Genomic DNA, 23,626 nt, shown 5'->3' on the forward strand with positions numbered 1-23,626 from the left:
TGATTTCTTCAATGACACACTGGTTGTTGAGCAGCATGTTGTTTAGACTCCATGTTTTGTTATTTCCAGTTTTCTTCTTGTAGTTGATTTCGAGTCTCATACCATGGTGGTCAGAAAAGATGTTTAATATGATTTCAATCTTCTTCAATTTACTGAGACTTGTTTTGTGGCCTAACATATGCTCTATCCTGGAAAATGTTCCGACCGACTTGAAAAGATGTGTATTCTGCTGTTTTGGGATAGAATGCTCTGCATATATCTAGTAAGTCCATCTGGTCTAATGTGTCATTTAAGACCAATATTTCCTTATTGATTTTCTGTCTGTATGATTTATAAAGTTCAATTTTGACACTAGTCAGAGCTGTACAGTGAGTGGACTAAGGAACAAATGGAAGATGAGAGTGAAAGGGCATAGCAGGAAAGAGAAAGGACCCAGAGACACCTTTACTTGTCTAATAAGAGAAAATTCAGTATGTGTAAATATCAATGGAAAGCGGAAGTAAATGGAATCCAGATCACAGACAGAGAGACCTTCCTTTGATCAGAGGGAATTACTTCTGTAGTTAGAGGAGGGAAAGAGAAGATGGATGAAGAAGGAAGGTGGTTTATAGAACTGGTGGTAGAAATTTGAGATAATTCTCATCTGATAGCTTCTATTTCCTCTGAACTATGATACAAGGTCATTTAACGAGCATGAAGTGATAAAGAATAGTGTTGGGAAAGAGAGGTTTGGGGAGGTAAAGGAAGGTATGAAATTTTCAAAGAAGAGAAAAGTGACACGATTAGAGATCAACACCTTGGGAAGAGCCATGTGTCTTTCCCTTTCTGATAAATATTCAAAAGAATGATCCAGATAGAGTTAGATTACTTTTTAAAAATAGTCTTGGGACAGCCTTCATTCATAGTTTATTTATTATTGAGTGTCTATGTTATTGCTAGAGACAGTTCAAGGCACAGGAGATAGAAAATGAACAAACGTGGTAAAATCCTTCTTCTCATGAAGATATTTTAATGGGGGGACAGAATAAACAAATTTCTAAGAAAATATAGGATTATGAAAGAGTGACCAATTAAAGAGGGTAAAGGAGAGACAGCATTTGGAGGGCAGGGAGCTATTTAGATGTAGTGATCAGAGAAGGCCAATCTAAGAGGACATACTTTAGCTGAGACTCAAATGTTGACAAGCCAGACATGCAAATATCTCGAGGGAGACTATTCCAGACAAAGAACAGTGGCAGAAAGAAGGTCAGTGTGGCTGAAATAAAATGAATAGGACAAGTAGTAAGAAACAAGGTCAGAGAGGCAGGCAGGGTGCAGATCCTTCTGGTTCTTTTAGACTTTGGTAAAATCAGATTTCATTCTAAGAGCAATGAAAAGCAATTGAGGCTTTTAAGCTGGGGAATGATAAATTCTGATTTGTGCCTTTAAAAGATCATACTAACCACTGTGTCACAGACTACAAAGGAGTAAAAGATAAAGCAGAAAAACAGTGATAAATTCAATTACATTAAAATTAAGAACTTTTCTTCAAAGACAGGATTGAAAAACTAAAATTAAAAGCCAAAGGACAAATACACCTGACAAATAATTCCTAAATACATAGACACAATAAGAAAAAGACAAACAACTCAAATAAAAAATGAAAAAACTACTTGGAAAAGTACCTGACAAAAGAGGAAACCTGAATGACAAGATAGTCAGTCTCATTAGTAATCAAGGAAATACAAGTTAAATTTACAATGAAGCATCAATTCACTGAGTTAACAACTATCCTGCTTTCATAATAATCACTCCCTTGCTTTTCTTTAAATTTTACTACCTTCGAACATATTTTTTCTGTTTTGGAACTTTTCGTACATGGAATCTTACTGCTTGTATTCTTTTGTGAGTTGCTTTCTTTATCCAACTTTATGTTTTTGAGATTCATCCACACTAATTACACGTAGTTGAAACATTTTCACTGCTCCATCATTACTTGGGTATGCCACTATTTGCTTAACCATTTTCTGCTAATGGACATTTGGGTGGTCCCCTTTCCTTCCTCCTCCCCTGTCCTTCTTTCTCTCTTTCTCCTCCTTCTCTCTCTTTTTTTTGTTTGCTACTTAACAACAACAATGTCCAAACAAGCTTGTACATGTCTCAAAGTTCACAAGTGGAAGAGTTTCACTCAGATATATACTGCTGAGCTGTAATGTACATACATGCTCAACTTTACTGTGTAATGATCAATGTAATTAAAAAACAAAAAAAGGTGGTAGGTTATAAGGCCATTATACTACTCTAGGCAATAAATGATGATGATTTGAATCAGGGTGCTAATAGTATAGGTAGTGAGAAGTTATCAGACTTGGGATACATCTTGGAACTAGAATGACAACAAGAATCAACAAGGTCCTTAAGTCTCCGCCTAAGCAAAATGGTTGGTTATCAACCTATCTACAAGGTTGAGAAGACTAAAGGAAGAGAGTCTTCCAATTTCACTTAGTTATTACCCTTGGAAAAATGCTTCAGAAGATCACTTTTTTCATAAAGCTAACACAAATAAACATATTCTCTTTACCTTTTGCTTTCTCCTTTCCTGCTTGATCAGAACCCTGGTCCTGAAAAAGGAAACAGGATAAAAAACACAATGATTAAAGAAATGGTCTCTAAAATGATTGTTGAGCCAGCCTGGTGGCAAACTGGTTAAGTTCACATGCTCCACCTTGGTGGCCCAGGGTTCCTGGGTTCAGATCCCAGGCACGGCCCTACACGCTGCTCATCATGCCATGCTGTGGCAGTATCCCACATACAAAATAGAGGAAGATTGGCACAGATGTTAGCTCAGGGACAATGTTCCTCAAGCAAAAAGAGGAAGATGGGAACCAGATATTAGCTCAGGGCCAATCTTCCTCACCAAAATAAATACATAAATAAAATAAAATGATGTCATTTTAGTTGAATTAAAGATTTGGAATTAAAATCTAAAAGTATAGTGATAATTATGCTATTTTATGAAAAGAAACTATGAAAATGTTCTCAAATGTTATAGTATATACTGTTTCACAAAATTTTCTTAGATAGAAAATCCAAGAACTAATAAGAAAGACTCTACACCTATCATTAATAATGAAGCATAAAATACATCTGAATTATAAAATCAAGATAAGCAAAGAGAAATCAATGCATTGGCAAGGAGGTACCACTGAAACATTCTCAGATGATAGCAATATTCTTGGTCAATGCTGCCATTTTAATTTTCCTTGTATTTCAATATTCTACTTCTATCAACAGGAAGTAGAGAAAGGACCAAAATCTATATAGGATTGAAAGAAATGTTAAGTTTATTATTAGAGCAATTCAGTTACATTACTATATCAGCTATGCATACTTGAAATCTCATAACTTCTTTAAAACACAGCTAGCTTTTATGGATGTGCTTCACACCTATGATCTCTGTGCCAAACACTGCAACGAATCCCATGATACTGCAATATTTAATGGTTATAAATTATTTGCTCTATTAATAATAGTAGAATGCCATAAAACATTCATGACAAGATAAGCACATATGCACAATAAATCTTTTGGATATACATGAAACTATGATCTCAAATTCAAGATTTGTACAAGAATTATAAGTAAAATGACAAAATGTATTTTAGCTACATGAGATTATATAATAACATGAAAATAATAATTGCTAATGATGAGTACCATATGTCTTGCACCTTTCTAGACACTTCAGATACTTTACATGTACAAACTCATTTAATCTTCACAGGAACTCTGTAAGGTAGGTTCTATTTTTATCCCCATTTTACTGAGGAAGAAACTAAGATGCAGAGAGGTTAAGTAACTTGCCCAAGGTCACACTGCTAATAAATGGTAGAGCCAGACTGAAACCTAAGCATTCTGGTTTTGAAGTTTTCAACCAGATATTATACTGTCTTCCAAGAATTTCAACTGTGAATATACAAAGCTGTTCATTTTCCAAATGATTTTCATAAACTACATGAATGACAGTTACTGAATACCCCCAGACTTTGGTACTTACTGAACTTGTACTTTAACATACTTCCCAATAGCTATGTCTTAATTGACCATTTTGAGTTCACTGCGCAAAGAATTCGATCTGTCCAGATCCACGCAGCATAAGTGCACTGCTGGCATTCAAACTTTAGAAAAGAAAAAGGAAATAAATCACATTTCATTGACCCATCAAATGCTAAGGCTAGAGAGGACATTAGAGATTAGTTTATTCTCCATCATTTTAAAACTTAAGGCAAAGAAAGCAAAGTGGGGGCTGGACCGGTGGTGCAGCAGTTAAGTGTGCATATTCCGCTTTGGCGGCCTGGGTTTCGCCAGTTCAGATCCCAGGGGTGGACATGGAACCGCCTGGCAAGCCATGCCGTGGTAGGCGTCCCACGTATAAAGTAGAGGAAGATGTGCACAGATGTTAGCTCAGGGCCAGTCTTCCTCAACAAAAAGAGGAGGATTGGCAGCAGTTAGCTCAGAGCTAATCTTCCTCAAAAAAAGAGAAAGCAAAGTGACTTTTCAAAGTTCCGAAATATAAGAAGTATGACAGAGCCAGCAGTATTAAACAATCTAGATTACAGAGAGAGTAGGAAGAAAAATCAATTCTATAAGAAGTTCCCACATTATAAAGATCAATAGAATTAGGGACTAGCCAAAGCCTAAATACAGTCTTCATATATGTATAAATCAAGTGATTTTACTCCAGGCTGATTTTCCATTATCCAGGACACTCTTATGGCTCTCACCAAATTCTATGTACTCCATAATCCCTATTCCTATGTGCCTAAGAAAAAATTAATTAGGATTTCAAGACCAATTGCTAGATTAGCCTACTAATATTAGACCACAGTGAAAGTGAAAAAAGATCCTAACGTATAAGTCAAAGGCAATTTCATAAAAAGAACATTTTAAATTATTATTAAGGCAACCAATGCTACGAAATAGTACTATATGTCTAAATGTTTTACCAAATATAGTCACTCTCAATTACCTGCACTAGAAAAGAAAACTGCATCAGTTAGGATTCTTAAGTTACAAGAAATTGAAAGCTCCTTTGGTTAATTTAAACAGAAAATAAATTTATTAAAAGAAAATCGGGTAACCAACAAACATGTCAACAAGGCTGAGGAAGCACGTTTGGCACCTGGCAAGAACAAGGAAGTCTAGGGAGCTGTGGCATCATAGTCAAAATCAAGCCATAATTAGTCTCCTAAGGACACCACTGCCAGCACTGGTGAACACTAAACACCACTGACTGCACCAGTTCCACTCCTGGACAGTGAACACCACCCCCTGGCATCACTGGCATTAAAATTCAATCCTGCTGCAGCTCTTGCAACTGCTTCCAACTACAATAGAAGCTCTGTAGTCCCTACTTCTTTGTGTTACTAGCTTCTAATTCAAAGTACAGGACAAGTGCATCTAAGTCTCAGCTTAGGTCACATGCCTATTTGCTAGCTGCAAAGCATAGTGAAACAAATGTCTGGGTTTTTTCCCCAAGATTCCACATAGGCAGGTGGTCTGTGCCTATCACCAAAACTCATAAGGTAGGAAATACCCCCACGCATAGATAAGGGGCTCAGATGCTTGGCTGCCAGTGAGTACAAATGTCCACTAAAGAGATGTAGATTAAAATTAAACTAGTTGACAATCCAAGTGACTTTTTACTTGGCTATGTCAGTGGAAAAAAAAAAAAAAAATATATATATATATATATATATATATATATATATATATATATATTCCTAATAGTTGCTTCTAACAGTTTTGCTTAGGCTAACTTAAAATAAAACTGTACTGTAAAGTTGTTTTTTTTCTCCCCCAAGGGTTGACCAAGATGATGATATAGGAGGATCTTGAGCTCCCCTCTTCCCACAGACACACCAAATGTACAGCTACACTTGGAGCATTCTCTCTGAAAGAGATCCAGAAACTAGACTAGCGACTCGTACACACGGGACAAATGCAAAAATACCCAGGTTGAAACAGGTAGGAAAGGCTGAGACACACTCTCATCATAAACCCCACCCCTGCCACAATGCCATACAGTCAGAAGGAAATCCCCAACTCCACCTTCTCCCTGAGGAGCAAAGGGTTTGACCTCCACATCTAGTGCTCCAAATTTTAAGACTCTCACCAAACAGACAGACTCCCAAAACACCTAGCTCTGAAAGCCAATGGGCTTGTGTCCACAAGACCCACAAGACTATGGCAAATAAATAAGCATTCTTAACAGGAATGCAGCACTCACCAGAGCTATCCCCTCAGGGTTCAACATGGAGTGAGCAGGCAAGTATGTTTTAAGTGAGCCTCATGGTAACCACAAAGTAAAAGGCTAGAGGAGATATACAAGATAAAGAGAAAGTTATCAAAGTATACCATAGAGAAAATCATCAAATCACACAGGAAGAGAACAAGAGAGGAAGAAAGGAATAGAAGAATTACAAAACAACCAGAAAACAACCAAACGGCCATGGTAAGTCCATCCATGTAAATAATTACTTTAAATGTAAATGATTTTTGGCTGAATGGATTGAAAAACATGACCCAAATATATGTTGCCTACAAGAGACTCATCTCAGGATTACGGACACAAACAGACTGAAAGTGAAGGGATGGAAAAAGATATTACATGCAAAGGGAAACCAAAAGCTAGGGTAGCATAATTCTCAGACAAAATAGACTTGAAGACAAAGACTGTAACAAGAGACAGCAAAGGCCATTACAAAATGATAAAGGAGTCAATTCATCAAAAGGATACAAGAACTGTAAATATTTATGCACCCAACATTGGAGCACCTAAATATATAAAGCAAATATAAACAGAACTAAAAGGAGAAATGGGCAGCAATAAATAATAGCAGGGGACTTCAAAACCCCACTTTGAACAACAGATTGATCATTGTGATATTGTAATTTACAATAAAAATACATATTTGGATGCAACCAACATAGGAGCACCAAAGTACATAAAGTAACTATTAACAAACCTAAAAGGAGAAGTGAACTACTACATAATAATAGTAGGGGACCTAAAACCCCACTTAGATCAATGGATAGATCATCTAGACAGAAAGTCAACAAGGAAATAATGGAATTAAATGAAAAACTAGACCAGATGGACTTAATAGAACATATATAAAAACAGCAGAATACACATTCTTCTCAAGTGCACATGGAACATTCTCAAAGATAGACCATATGTTGGGAAAGAAGGCAAGCCTTAATAAATTTAAGAAGACTGAAATCATATCAAGCATCTTTTGTGACCATAATGCTATGAAACTAGAAACCAACTACAAGAAAAAAGCTACGAAAGTGACAGATACGTGGAGGCTAAACAACATAGTACTGCACAACCAATGGGTCATTGAAGAAATTACAGGAGAAATCAAAAGATATCTGGAGACAAATGAAAATGAAAATACATTATACCACACCAACTCATGGGATGCAGCAAAAGTGGTCCTAGGAGGGAAAACCATAGCAACACAGGCTCACCTTAAAAAACAAGAAAAATCTCAAGTAAGCACTTTTAAACTGCACGTAACAGAAATAGAAAAAGAAGAACAAACAAAACCCAAAGTTAGCAGAAGGAGGGAAATAATAACAATTAGAGCAAAAATAAATGAAATTGAAGCCACAAAAATGGTAGAAAGGATCAACGACCAAGTGCTGGTTCCTTGAGAAGATAAAATTGACAAACCCTTAGCCAGACTCACTAAGGAAAAAAGAGAGGAGGCTCAAATAAAATTAGAAATGAAAGAGGAGAAATTAACCGATACCACAGAAATACAAAGGATCATAAGAGAACGCTATGAAAACTATATGCCAACAAATTGCAAAATCCAGAAGAAATGGATAAATTCTTAGACTCATACAATCTGCCAAAGCTGAATCAAGAAGAAATAGAGAATTAAAAAGACCAATCACAAGTAAAGAGATTGAAACAGTAATCAAAATCCTCCCAAAAAATAAAAGTCCAGGACCAGATGGCTTCTCTTAAGAATTCTACCAAACATTCAAAGATTTAATACCTATCCTTCTCAAACTATTTCAAAAAATTTAAAAAGACTGCATACTTCGTAAGTCATTCTACAAGGCCAACATCAAGCTGATACCAAAGCCAGACAAGGATAACACAAAAAAAGAAAATTACGGGCCAATTTTGCTGATGAACAGAGATACAAAACTCCTCAACAAAATACTGGCAAACCGAATACAGCAAAATCTTAAAAGGACCATACACCATGATCAAGTGGGATTTATACCAGGGACACAGGGATGGTTCAACATCCACAAATCCATCAATGTGATACACCAAATTAACAAAATGAGGAATAAAAAACGTGATCATCTCAGATGCAGAGAAAGCATTTCACAAGATCTAACATCCATTTATGATGAAAACTCTCAATAAAATGGGTATAGAAGGAAAGTATCTCAACATAATACAGGCCATATATGACAAACCCAAGCCAACATCATACTCAACGGGGAAAAACTAAAAGCCATCCCTCTGAGAACAGAAACAGGACAAGGGTGCGCACCCTCACCACTCGTATTCAAAATAGTACTGGAGGTATAGCCAGAGCAATTAGGCAAGAAAAAGAAGTAAAGGGTATCCAAATAGGTAATGAAGAAGTGAAATGCTCACTGTTTGCAAACGACATGATTTTATATATAGAAAACCCTAAAGAATCCATTGGAAAGCTATTAGAAATAATCAACAATAACAGAAAAATGGCAGGGTACAAAATGAACTTGCAAAAATCATTTGCATTTCTGTACTCTAATTACAAACTAAGAGAAAGAGAACTCAAGAATAAAATACTATTTGCAATCACAACAAAAAGAATAAAATTTCTAGGAATAAATTTAACCAAGAAGGTGAAAGACCTATACAATGAAAACTATTAAGGCTTTATTGAAAGAAATTGATAAAGACATAAAGAAATGGAAAGATATTCCGTGCACATGGATCGGAAGAATAAATACAGTTAAAATGTCCATACTCCCTAAAGCAATCTGCAGATTCAATACAATCCCAATCAGAATCCCAATGACATTCTTCACAGAAATAGAACAAAGGATCCTAAAATTCATATGGGGCAACAAAAGACCCCAAACAGCTAAAGCAATCCTGAGAAAAAAGAATAAAGCTGGAGGCATCACAATCCCTGATTTCAAAATATACTACAAAGCTATAGTAATCAAAACAGGATGGTACTGGTAAAAAAACAGACCTACAGATCAATGGAACAGAATTGAAAGCCCAGAAATCAAATGACATATCAGATTCAATGCAATCCCTATCAAAATTCTAGTGGCATTTTTCACAAAAATAAAACAGACAACCCTATTATTTGTATGGAACCACAAAAGATCCCAAATAGCCAAGGCATAATTGAGAAAGAAAGCTGGAGGCATCATACTTCCTGATTTCAAACTATATTACAAAGTGACAGTAATCAAACAGTATGGTATTGGCATAGAAACAGCCAGACAGACCAATGGAATAGAATATCCAGAAATAAGCCAGAAATATATGGTCATTCAATGTATCACAAAGGAACCAAGAATACACAGTGGGGAAAGGTCAGTTTCTTCAATAAATAGTGTTGGGAAAACTAGACAGTCACATGCAAAAGAATGAAACTGTAACCGTTATCTTACACTGTACACAAAAATCAACTCTAAATGGATTAAAGACTTGAATATAAGACCTGAAACCATAAAATTCCTAGAAGCAAACACAGGGGGTAAGCTCCTTGAAATTGGTTTCGGCAATGATTTTTTGGATTGGACACCAAAAGCAAAAATTAAAAAGTGGGACTACATCAAACTACAAAGCTTCTGCACAGCAAAGGAAACCATCAACAAAATGAAAAGGGAACCTATGGAATTGGAGAAAATATTTGCAAATCTTATATCTGATAAGAGTTTAATATCCACAATATGAGGAACTCATACTACTCAACAGCAAAAAACAAATAACCTAGTTAAAATATGGGCAAAGGACGTAAATAGGCATTTTTCAAAAGAGACATGCAAATGATCAACAGGTACAGGAAAAGGTGCTCAATATCACTAACGCTCAGGGAAATGCAAATCAAAACCACAATGATTTATCACCTCATGTCCTTTAGGATGACTTGCATCAAAAAGAAAAGAGAGAACAAATATTAGGATGTGAAGAAAAGGGAACCCTTGTGCACTATTGGTGGGAATATAAATTGGTGCAGCCATTATGGAAGACAGCATGGAGGTTCTTCAAGAAATTAAAAGAACTACCATTTGATCGAGCAGTACCACTTCTGGGTATATATCCAAAGAGAAATCAACATCTCAAACAGATATCTGTACTCCCATGTTCATAGGAGCCTTATTCACAACAACCAAGGTATGAAGCAGATTAAGAGTACATCAATGGATGAATGGATCAAGAATATTTGGTATATATATATACATCATGGAATATCATTCACCCTTTTAAAAGAAAGAAATCCTGGGCCAGCCCAGCAGCATAGTGGTCAAGTTCGCATGCTGTACTTTGGCAGCCCGGGGTTCGCAGGTTCAGATCCCAGGCACAGACCTAGCACCACGTGTCAAGCCATGCTGTGGCTGCATCCCACATAAAGTAGAAGAAGACTGGCACAGATATTAACTCAGCAACAATCTTCTCAAGCAAAAAGAGAGAGATTGGCAACAGATGTTAGCTCTGGGCCAATCTTCCTCACAAAAAAAAGAAAGAAATCCTGTCATTTGTGATAAGATGGATGAACCTGGAAGGCATTAGATAATTAAGTCAGACAGAGACAAATAGGACATGGTACCACTTATATGTGGAATCTAAAAAAAAGTTAAAATCATAGAAACAGAGAACAGACAAGTGGTTGCTGGGGGGTCAGGTAAATAGGGAGAGGTTGGTAAAAGCATACAAACTTTAAGTTATAAGATGAATAAGTTCTGAGGATAACATGGTAACCATACCATTTGTTAATACAAAATAACATTGTATTGTATAATTGAAATCTGTTAAGAGAGTAGAACTTAAATGTTCTCACCAAAAAAGAGAAATATCTGAGGTGATGGATGTGTTAATTAACTTTCACAATGTATGCATATATCAAACCATCACATGATATACTTTAAATATCTTACAATTTTATTTGTCAATTATACCTCAATAAAGGTAGAAAAAAATAAGATAGAAAAGACGGGAGAACAAATGAATATATCCCCAAATAATGGGGTAAACTAGATGGAATTTTATATCTGAGAAAAAGAAAAACGTGCAGATAATTAAAATAGCTTGCTATATATAAACTGTGAATCCTCAGAAGTCATTTGCTACTTTGACTACTGCAATATTAAGTATGTAGCTAGCTACCATAATTATACTTTAAAGAGTCTCCTTGATTTTATGCAAATGTTCTCCTATATTTCTTACTACATTGGTAATAGCAATAAAACACAGCTCTGATTATCACTTAGGGACGTGACTTCCTTTGCCTGCCCCAACTTAGGTTTCAACTTTGTTTTCCATTCCTGCGTTTCATGTATTCCAACACCCAACCAAATGAAAATATAGTTTTTCTTCTCCATATATGGAGACTCCTCCCACCATATTTCGTACTCAAAACTTTCAATACCTTCAAGACCCCATTCAAACATCAGTTTCTTCATGAAATTTATATGCACTTTATAAAAAACAATTTTAAGAGTTTCTCTAATTTTTGTCCTGAAATTTAAATTACCAGAGATTTAGGGGTGGGGAGGTGGGAATGAAGCTCATCTCTTTAACAGTAATTACTATGTTATTCTAGAAAATGGATTTTTAAAGAAATATATTGCAACCATCTCTTTCAGTAAAAGTTTAAGTGAACAATATTAGTTGCCATTATAGCTACATACTGAAAATAAAATCAAAAGGCCATAACTTCTTCATAGAACACTCCACAAGTTATCAATTGTGGGAAGCAGGGATATAGATTACACTAACTTATTCTTCATTAAGATAGAAAGAATAAAGTAAAATAGAAAAGTGCAAAGAGGTTAAGAAAGGGAAAGAAGAGAAGAGAAGGGAGGGAAGGGGAGAAGGAAAGAAGAGAGAGAGAAAGGAAGAAATAAAACCATACTGACTACAAAAATATAACAGGGCATTCTGCCCCTTGCCATTCTTTCTAGTAAGCAAAGATTTAAAGGAAAACGCTAAAGAAATACTTTCTTTAAAAAAAAAAGACAGGCAGTAATGTGGTCAAAGAAACATCAAGAACAACACGAACGTACATTTTACATGGAGTACACAGGAGATGTTGAAACTACATTAGGGATTAAATACTATGGGTGTCACATATCTTAACTGTCAGCTAGTCTTGAATTTTCTTTTTTGTTTATTTTGTTTTGCTTTTTATTTTGCTGCTTAGTTTATCTTTTTAGTGGCGAGGTGCCATGCAAAAGAAACCGTTTCCAGATTGTTACAATCTTGTAGTAACATCTTAAGTGTGATTCAAAGTGAAAAATGTAAATAAAATTAATAAAGCAATAACTAACAATTGAAAAAATTATTTTATGGCTTGTGTCACAGTGAAATTAATATTAACCTAAGACATCATAATGTTAACATTGTTAGCTAGCAGACTTATTAAGATTCAGGACAGTAACTAGCCTAGAAAAAGTACTTAGGTTGGTTTTCCAGAAAACTAAAGCAGGTCCACCTGATGTGTCAGGAATAGTATTGATATACATTAGAATGCTATGGCTTTCATATAAATTCTTCTCTTGCAATACAAGAAGAAGTTTTTAGAGTAATATGAATTACAAAAGGTATGGTATTGAGAAAAAAAGTGTCAATCGATAAGGCAGAAATCCACCTAATATTCAGAATACAGAGCCTAATTAAAATAAGTTCTTAGAGATTGAATTCTTATAGTACTTTCACATGGAAAATATTGTTTCATAGTTACAGGCTGTATTGATAAACATGAACAGCCATCTCCTGGGTCATACAATGGAAGAGATCTTAGATTGTGAATGATAGCCCAACACAGATGTGTATTTCAGGTTATTCACAATTAAATCTTAAAAACTTTATTTCAACAATTATAATTCACTAAAAGCTTCTAAAGTTGAAGTTTTTCACTCCATTTATGGGATATTTTGAATAAATATTTTCAACTGTTTTTGAATAAAATGTCATCAAAATTTAGAGGACTTGCTTGCAAAAATGTTCAATAACAATGCACGATACATAGATTGATTTATCAAGTAACTCTTCAAAGAGTCAAATGTTTATGAAATCCAATTAATAAAAGGCAACAAAGAAAGCAAGCTTATAACAACACGCCAAAGTATTCTTTTTTGGATTCAACATCAGTATTGTCTCAAAAACACTGTAATTCAGTTACATTAACTGTGCATATAAAAAATTGAAAATTTTGACAACTGTAGCTTTGTTCAGTAAAATATCAAGCCTCTTTGACTACAACTGTGAAATATACATGAACTACAACCAATTCCAAGTGTATCTTGGCTACACAGGTTACATAATTTAGTAAGAGTCCTGTTTTACCCAAGATGCTATGATCCATCAAATTTCTATTTATATTATCATTGCAGAAATAATTTTATCTTTAATGTTCTGCAGTTACATGTGTCAAACTATTGTCTGCAGCTATAATCTCCTTAAAATAACTACCAAATCTGAAAGTAACTCCTGATGCTTTTTCAGCAGATTTGTGCATTCAGATTGTCATGTGACCATGAGAGATGCTAAATGCTGGCAAACATTTTGTGTACTAGTTATAGATTCATCAACTCAAATAAAAAACAAAACATCAGTATTTATCATTAAGCATTAATTTTCCTTTATTTGAGCTCCCTGCTGCCAAAAGGTTACAAAAGCATTACTAAACCCTATGAAAAAGGAAACGGTTGTTGACAAAACCACTGTAGCAACAACATTCCTACTACTCTTTGTAGGCACTCTGACAGGACTGATTAGCCTCTATTCCTAGCAAATATTTCACTTACACCTAATCTAAAATTTTCCATGTTTCCTATTGACCCCACTCCCAGGCATGGCGGCTATACAAATCTCTCAGACCTTAGAATGCAATGTTACAACTAGCTGGTGCAAGTGGCTAGCAGACAGCAGCATTAAATACTTCTCCCGTCCCATCCAGCAAGTTAGTTGTACCCAGCCACTCATGTCTCAGCACACTTTATCAGCAAGTGCCCTTCATGCTATCTTTAAAAGAAGCTGTTAGTTACTTTCTATCTGGAAAGTGTCAGGCCTGGGTTGTCATTGGATGTCTTCAGATTTAACCACATGTTAAAGTGAGAACGTTCTTCACTGCACACGTTGCTCATGCACTAATACAGACCATGGCAGAGGTTAAAAAAAAAAAAAGGATGTTCACTGAATCTATCTGGGTTCATTTTAACGGAACCATTAATGGTAGCTTATATTTAATTAAAAAACAAAAACTCCGAAAACAAATGCTAAACTGGGCGTGCCACTAGGATCACAGGCATAAACCATGACTGTCCTAGGCAAACTGGGATGATGTTCACCGTACATTTAAGTGTTATCCCCATTTAACAGATGAAGAAAGAGATGCAGGGACAGAGGCTAATTCACAGTAAAGAGAATTTATTGTAAAGCTAATTAAACTTAAGTTCAGAGCCCTTCATCTGCATATTCCCCTTCCAAGCCCTATACCTAATTTTGTAGTCACAATTTTGTATTCTTTTTTCCATTATGAAGGTCCCTCACAACCTGATCTGCTCCTATACAGAGAGGTTTAATAATTAACCCAAATTCACATAGGACTGGTTTTTTTTGCTTGCTTTTTTGGGGGTTGTTTTGTTTTTAAAGATTTTATTTTTCCTTTTTCTCCCAAAGACCCCCAGTACATCGCTGTGTATTTTTAGTTGTGGGTCCTTCCAGCTGTGGCATGTGGGACACCACCTCAGCATAGTCTGATGAGCAGTGCTATGTCCGCGCCCAGGATTCGAACTGGCGAAACCCCGGGCCGCCGAAGCAGAGCGCACGAACTTAACCACTCGGCCACCGCGCCAGCCCTAGGACTGGTTTTGATTTGATCTGGAAAATATATAGTCATACAAGAAAATGGAAAAATAGTATTGATTATTTTTCCCCAGAAGAATCCTAACTGGTATCACTGTCTTGGAGTCTTTCACCACTATATTCCAAACTACACACCACTAGCACCACAAACAAACAGTCATAGAATACCACTTTCACTGTGGTACTTCTGAATTTGAATGACTCCTCAATATCCAACAGATCAAATTTCAACTTCTCAGTCTGGTTTTCAACCTCACCATCACGCAGACACATATACACATTTTTAAGTATTTAAATAAGTAATCTTATCTCCAACTATTTACATAACATTTATTTTATTCTTTTTCTCCATCAAACTTTCCTTTAGCCTTGTTTCTGATTTGCCAAACTCTCAGCTAAAACTTTCCTATGTTCTACTATTGTTCACACTGTTTTTTTTTAAATCATATATTTTGGCCCCTGATCTTTCAACATTTTCAAACTTTATGGAATGTCATATTCCCCCCTCCCCAATAAGCTATAAATCTCTCAGAAAGAGACTAAATTTCAGTTACTTTATACTCTGACCTGGCACAGTGCCTGGTACATAGCACTCACTAAATACTTTGCACAGGTGAATATTCTAGGCCTACATTTACAAATGCAAACCTCTCCTTCACCTAAATTCAAACAGGATTTTATCTGTGTCTTTCTTATGACACGGGTTGCATTCTTCAATCTAAGTTATAAAAATAAACCTCCTCTAATTAAAACAAAAAGTCTTCTTACACTGCATGTATAGTGCTGTATTTCAGATCTATAGTTGATCCCATTCTGAATAGCATATCGAGGCCCAAAGACTGGTCACATCTTTATCTTCTCCTTTCTCTCTTCTCTTCCTACCACCTTCATGTCTGAGGTGGCTATGAATCTGGTGAAACAAGTCATCAATCACCAAATACTGAAAATAAAAGAGAATCTTTTCCAAATTAAAAAGATCAGTGCTTATACCTGTCCTCTTTCAAATTTACACCTCAATGTGACTAGGAAAACACAGGGTCTCAGTGCTGACGTAAAAGTACAAAACAAAGATTAGAGTTCTAGGTCAATGATTCCCAGACAACTAAAAAAAAACAAAATTATTTAATTGGTAAGACTGACAAATGATTCATATTTTTAATTTTGTCAAGAAAGGACTTGGGACCAGCCCCGTGGCCGAGTGGTTAAGTTCGCGTCCTCTGCTTAGGTGGCCCAGCGTTTCACTGGTTCAGATCCCGGGCATGGACATGGCACCGCTCATCAGGTCACACTGAGGTGGCGTCCCACATGCCACAACTAAAATATGTACTGGGGGGATTTGGGAAGAAAAAGCAGGGGGAGAAAAAAAGAAAGGACTTAAAATGGGAGGGGCATTTTAAGTCAAAAAAAGAATATAATTTTAGGAAAAAAAGAAAGAACCCATTAAATTGAAAAATCTGACATTATGGCTGATTAGCAAGTTTCAGGGACAGTAGACTGGGAACTATCATAGATATGTCAATTAGTTTCAGCTTAGACCAAATCTCTTTACCCTAAATGAGACTTTGTTTGAAATGAAATGTTATATCTTCAAAGACGTCCACAAAGCATAACACTAAAGCCAAACCAAGTAATTTAAAAATCAAAATAAGGAAAGCTTATTTCTTCCCTAGCCACCAGTCCCTTCCCTCACAAAAAAAAATCTTACATGTGACTGGTAGACTCCCCAAACAGAAGAGCAGCAAAAAGTTAAATGCCAAGTTTCTTTTATGCCAAGAAAACTTGCAAAGACCTTTGCAATTGTAAAGACGCTCCTATCAAATGATTCCGCAATTAAACTGTATATCAGGTCCCTATAATACACAACAAGAATACCCTGGTTTGATTTAGTGTATACAATCAGGTTGCTACAACCAAAATATAAACTTGCTGTAGCCTGCTTCATTCATTTCCTTGGAAAAAAGGTATAAAGCCTCTTTGCAAGTGTTTTCCTGTCTTAATGCAGACCTATCTACTGTCTGCCAAATAATCCTTTCAGGTTCTTTAATACTGCCCTCCCAACCCATCTCTTCTAAGAAGCCTTGGTAAAAACTAGGTCTCCAATTTGATAATTATTTATCTCACTTCCTTTTCAGCTTTTAAGAACCTGTGTTTCATTGTTTCTCTGTAGCGCTTGTTCTGTGCAACACTGTTATCCTTCAAGGTTTAAGGTAATTTCTCTGTTCTCTAAATATCCATAGCCCTTTACATGTGCCACTTTCACAATACTCGTATTTCTACATTGCATAGCATAGCATAGCCATTAAGCATATGGTTCTCAAATAACTGTCATTGATTAGCTGGGTGACCTTGGGCAAGCCACTTAACATTAACAGTGCCTCAGTTTCCCTATCAGTAAAATGAGGATAACATTTGTACATACCTCATAGGGTTCTTCTTAAGAGTAAATGAGCTAATGTACAAAAAGTTCTTAGAACAGCATTTGTTATATATTAAGTACCATTTAACTATCTAGTCTTAAAATTATTCACCTAATTCAAATCTCACCATTCTACCATAAATTCTTTTGGTGGTCCAAAGTTTTATCTTTTTCTCTTTTGAATCCCACTATACAGCTTGACAATGCCCTAAACAGGGAGGCAAGTAAAAACGTATTTGTTGAATTAATTAATGCCGAATTCTCTGATGGAGCAGCTCTGAGAGAGCTTTGTAAATGTTCTCTAGTTACTCGTCTATATTTTAAGTTCCTAACAGTTCTCAAAATTTTCAAACAAAAACTAATCCTACAACAGAGGGAAATAAACAAGTACTCAAGGATGGTCTGAGACAAGGATTAAAACTTCTACTCTATAGCAGCTCCAATCAACTGCTAGTGATTACTAAGCACTGTCTCAGATTCTGAGGCCCTTACGGCCTCATGGTCAGAGCGCCATGATCAACTAATCTTGTCTACCTTTGTTTGCTGGGATAGTATAAAGTGGACACACTCATTTTTTCATTACCAATCTGGAGTTTGACCCTAACGAGCCCAACCTCCCCAAGAAAATTTATTTAAAATTCCATATTTTCTCTTACAACTTCACACAAGTTTTGCCTTTTACTCTATAACATATCCATGTTTACTTAAATTAAAAAATATATTTTCCTCCGATCTGTGAATAAAACTGATGCTCCAGGGAGATGTGTCACGTTTCTTCTGTGGTTTCTTAACCCCCTGGTACCTAATATCTCCAGGTGCAGCACTACCTCATTTTGAGAAACACAATCCTAGACTACATGTTTCCTGCAGTACATTGCTTTTGCATCCTCCCACTAGCAACCAAAATACTACTCCCTGAATAACCAGAAGATATATGACAGAATAATAATAGCACCTATATTTTAATACTGCTTAAGCATTTGTAAGATGATTTTGTATCTCATTTAATATTCACATTTTAAAGAATTCAAAAACATCAAATTATAATCATGTATCAACTAAACTGTGTGACGTTTGTAAGTGAGTTTTCACTTTTCTCCAAAGTGGAAGCATGATGCTAGAACATTAGCTAGGAATAAATCAGATAAACTTCTAAAATACGATGCTAACATATCTTCAACAGGATAAATGCTATTGCTAAAATTGTCAGACATCGTTACAATACTTGAACACAAAAGCTGTCTTTCCTCTTATAAAATTCCTAAGAATTTAAATGTGTTATATTCTAACCATATCATCACTGTCCTGGGTCTACTTGTGACAAAAATTGTATTTAATGGCTTAATGTTTCAATCAAAACAATTCTTTTTGTCAGGGAATTTGATCAAACGAAATTACAGGCCCACATGATTTCCATCCTAGTGGACTTGAAGGTCAACAGCAATGAACAGGTTACCTAAAGCTAAACTGTCAACTCATCCTCCTTTATGTGATTAATTCTAAATACAAAACAAATTGTAAATTCTCTTGTAAGTTAAAGCAAAAAAACGCTTCACTTTCCCTCCCTTGCAAAAACAAACTAAATTGGATTTATGGTGGATACGAGCCCCCACCAATGGATTTAAGGGCAGCAGGGAATGGCCTCTTCCATAACGCCTTACAAATTTGTGCAAAGATGATATATTGATGCAAAGAAATCCCTTCGAAAAGGGAGAAGCAGGGGCGAGAAGAGGCCTCAGCTGCTCAGAGGTCTCATTAGAGGAGGAGGACCCGGGAGGCGGGGGAGGGAGAGCAGAGAACCTCACCCACGGCGGGCCCCACATGTGAAGCTTTTGGAAAGGCAGTGGGGGAAAAGCTGAGCTGCTTTCGGTTTAAGAGCAGAGACATGGTGCTAGGGTCCCCCGGCTTGGGGAAGATTAAAAGACCTCTCCTAGCAAGTTGCCCCCAGGCAAGGCTGTGCCCTCCCCTCCGAGGCCTAGGAAAGAGGCGCCATGACGGGAATGCACGTCCAGGGACGCAAGGCTACAGTCTCAAGCTCCAGCAGCACGACTCACCGGGAGCCCCCGACCCAGTTCATCTCCCCAAAACTTCTGAGAAGACACTGGGGTTCTGACAGCTGCACTTCAGACGGCTCCGTTCAGTGCTAAGCCACAGCTTCCTCGGTTTCAGCCCGCTCCTCTCCGGCCCACGGGCCTAGAGCCCAGCCTCCCTACAGCCTTTGCGGCCTGGTTTGGCTCCTTCCGGGTCTCCCGGCAGCCTCTGCGGTTTCTGCGGCGACGCTGTCCTGATAGGGCCGCAGGGGACGCCGTGCGAAAGCAGCGCGTCCGAAGGAGGAAGAACACAGCAGTTTCAACCGGTCGGGCGAAGGAACCCTCAAGAAATGAAGTGTCGGGCTGTGGCCGCAGGGTTAGTGTTTCAAACCACCCCCACCGTAGTTTTATTTACTTTGCTGTAGGTCTCAGCCTTTTTTTTTTAGGTCAAAGAACAGACTGAGGGGAGAAAAAGAAGGCAAGAAGAAAGATATGGATCCGTAATCCTCAAGATGATGTTTCCATTCCCACATCACTCCATATCCAAATCCTTTAAATATCTTTCATGTGCAGTTTCAATATTCAGTACACAGTTGTTTATTAGAAATATTGCGCTGTAGTAACTTACCATTTTGTGGGTTTCTTAGAGAGCTTGATCAAAACTGGGTTTAGCTGTAAAGACCCAAAGACTTTAAACACCTTACCGAAAAAAATCTCAAAACGAAAGTTGGATTTTACTGATCGTTTCTGTGTTATGTTTGTATATCCTCACAAAATGTTTATCTTACACACTGTTCTATGATATTTTGGTTAGAAACTAGAAATCTGTACCAAACAAATGCACAAAATGGTTTTTTTCCCCAATTGTCATGATTGTTTTCCAGATTTTTAACCTGGGCAATCTCTCATTTTCAAATATGCTACATTTTCTGTTAACTCTTTGGGAAATAGTGCCTAAAATATAGTTGCCTAAAATAGGATTAGGTGCCCTGGTAGACATTGTTTAATCATATAAATACTGATTTTTGTCACAAAAATTCACCAAAGTATATCTATCATTGGTTTGAATTAAACCAAGTGAGTATAGCATTTCAGAACAAATTAGTCTTCGTCATGGAGTAGCTCATCGTTTTTCAGTAACTAAACCATACAGTCGAGTCAGAAGCAATGGCCCAGTGCGTTAGCCTTTCCTACTTTCAACATTTTGAAACAGGTACAAATTAACTAAATTAACTAGAAGGGGAAAATAATTTTATAGAGGATTGACTGACCTTTTAAAATATATTCTATAGGTAGAGACATAAAGGACAGGTTGACCAATCTGTTGAGAAGAGTCAAGAAGTGGGAGCTGGATAGAACCGTGTCTTCTCTCTGACTAGAGTCACTGCTTTCCTTCCAGTCACAGAGAGGCAGTGGAAGTGGTAAATTAGGCTAAGGAAAGATTAATCTATGAGATACATCCTCAGACAAGATATTTGCTGGGTTTTCCTTCACAGCAAAAGACATTTCATTATGAACCAGTTATTAGGTGGTTATTTGTAACAGATGAAATATTGACCTAAGATCTCATCTTCATTGTGTTTGTGGCTCACATGAATAAGGCTAGCATGACTGGTAGATAATGAGTCAAATGCTGTGCTATTTTAGGGCCAGTAGGGCAATTAGGTAATCTCTTGGGTCAGGAAACAGTTCAAGAAAGGAATACAGCACAGATAAAATACTACTTAGCATTTGCTGAGAAGGAAATGCATCCCAAATCTTAAACCTTAATTTATCTTTATTGCTAAAAATTATTTACTCTCTGGTGATTTACTATCTAAACACATAATACATATTATCTGCATTATACATTTTTATTCATATACTTATATATGTAGGTCTCTTTATTATAAAAATTTATTTCTGATGTTTTACTGTTTATAAAGCATGTAGTTTTCCTAATATATGTGTATATATATAGTCTCTAATATATATATAAAGTCTAATCCTGCTCTTCCATGGTTGTTGGTAATGTCCACTGTGACACTGACATTGAGAGTATCACACTTGAGAACAGAGTGATTTGATAATTATTGCTTATTTTTTAACTTTCATTCATTTTCAAGATCTTTTTTTAAGATTATTTCTCCTCTCTTAAGAAAATTTTTATGCTTTCCGATATAAACACATGTAAAGTTGAGAAGATTGAGTGGAAATTAGGCTGAATTATGTTTACTATAGTAACAAGTGACTTTTTTTCACTCTTTTTTTCTCACCTAGTTTGAAATTCAAACTAAATTAGCATTCTTTCTGCTTTAATTGCATGGCAATATAAAAAATGAAAGAAGTACATTGACACTCTTAGTTTCTTACTTAAATGGCATATATTTCCCACTGGAATTATGTATCTGTTTTCCTATCATCTTGAATTCTTCCTCTGCCTTCCCTGAAGTCTTGAGCTTGGTTTCAGATGCTAGGACCAACCCTGACTCTTGGGGGTAGGGTAGAGTGAAGGGTGGGAGTGGAATTAAAATGGTGATAGTTACATCTGTACTTAAGTGGCTCATCATTAGGTCAAATCTCACATTAACCTTTTCCCCAGTTCTAGTAACTGGCCTCCAACCTTCCCTGCACCACAATTCCGGTAACCAAATTTCTGTCTTTCTATCTTGATTATTTTCCTCATTCTAACAAGTCTTTCACTCAAGCCAATAAAAGCTTGTTCCTATACCCTAGCTTCATTATCAGTTGATAAACTGACCTACCTACAACTAAGTGCAGGCCTGATTTGATCTCTAACCTTTTTTGCTTCTAGATTTCCCACTGCCCTGCTCCTCCCCTGATGTGGCTGTCCTATGCCAGTGATGCAGGCCACTTGCCTCGACTGCCAGCTGCTTGCTGACCGGTGCAACCCTCTGTGTACGTGTTCTGCCTGGCTGAACATCCTCCTATCACCCCCAGCTAAGTTTACCCTGGCCCTCCACCTGTCTTATCACAGTCAGGAGATGTGACATAAAGAATTAAAGTTTATAAGGGTAAGAGATCCTTACTTTGACACATGAGAAACGTGAGATTAGGAATAAAAGATTTTGAAAATAACCACTATAACACTATGATCTCTACATACAGACTTAGAAAGTCTCAATGGAATGAATCATAGATTTTGCTGCTAATATGGCCAGCTATAAAAGAAATTTGCATGAATTTGCCACTCATGTATTAGTCAATCTGCTGAATTGAATGCAAACAAATGAAAAGAGACCTGTGATGATTCTTGAAATTCATATAGGTACATGGGAAAGGAGTTTTAAAAGTTTAAGGCTATTGTTACTTATGAAAAGGAGAATAGTTCTTTATTCACAGTAAACTGAATAATGAAGATCATTCAACACTGAAACAGGTTTTATATTCTAGCACAAGGGTTGGCAAACTTCTTCTGAAGAGGGCCAGATAGTGAATATTTTAGGCTCTGTTTCATCTATCCAGCTCTGGCTCTGTGGCTTGAAAGCCATAGAAAATAAGTAAATAAATAAATGGGTGTGGCTGTGTTCCAATAAAACTTTATTTATGGACACTGAAATAAAAATTTCATGTAATTTTCATGCACCACAAAATATTATTATTCTTGTGATGTGTTTTCAACCATTTTAAAATGTAAAAACTGTTCTTATCTCAAGGGCCATAAAAAAATAGGTGGCAGGCCAAATTTGGCCCACTGGTTGGGTTATAATTTGCCAACCTCTGTTCTAATTTAATGCATATCTTCTCAGGCTTCCAGTTGACTAGAAATGTGTATGTATGTTGTGGGGGGTGGTGGGTGTGGGGAAGCAAAAATGTTTTTGCATATTCGAAAACACACTCATCCTTACCTAAACATTTTACATATTTAAAAGTATGCAGAATTTTGCTTGACTGTTTAGCAGTTTAAGTCCTCCATTAGGGATGTAGGGAAAATTTTTTTAACACTCTTTGTTTGAATCAAATAACCAAAGTGGGAAGTAGCCAATAGATTATCTCTAAGCCTAAACAAAACAAGCAAAACAAAAGTTTGCAAAAGACAAAGAACTCTCAAAAAATGAAGTAAGGTCC

At 36.4% G+C, this 23,626-nt stretch overlaps 2 protein-coding genes across 6 annotated transcripts in view; one reads left to right on the forward strand and one right to left on the reverse strand.

Moving 5' to 3' along the window:
- Nucleotides 1-19,733, reverse strand: part of LOC138918160 (regulator of DNA class I crossover intermediates 1-like) — a 74,318-nt gene extending 54,585 nt beyond the window's left edge. The window contains exons 1-2 of the mRNA XM_070238357.1: nt 19,583-19,733; nt 2,561-2,600 (exon numbers count right to left, since the gene is read on the reverse strand). Coding sequence (XP_070094458.1) covers nt 2,561-2,600; nt 19,583-19,605 — 63 coding nt within the window. The 5' untranslated portion in view covers nt 19,606-19,733. The remainder of the gene's footprint in view (nt 1-2,560; nt 2,601-19,582) is intronic.
- Nucleotides 19,734-19,779: 46 nt separating this feature from the next.
- LOC138917981 (ATP-binding cassette sub-family D member 2-like) overlaps nt 19,780-23,626 on the forward strand; it is a 59,762-nt gene continuing 55,915 nt past the window's right edge. For all 5 annotated transcript variants that reach the window (XM_070237095.1, XM_070237091.1, XM_070237092.1 and 2 more), the window contains exons 1-2: nt 19,780-19,934; nt 22,353-22,572. The gene's annotated coding sequence lies outside the window, so the exon portion shown is untranslated. The remainder of the gene's footprint in view (nt 19,935-22,352; nt 22,573-23,626) is intronic.

Source organism: Equus caballus, chromosome 16 (assembly GCF_041296265.1).
Source record: "Equus caballus isolate H_3958 breed thoroughbred chromosome 16, TB-T2T, whole genome shotgun sequence".
Lineage (NCBI taxonomy): Eukaryota > Metazoa > Chordata > Mammalia > Perissodactyla > Equidae > Equus > Equus caballus.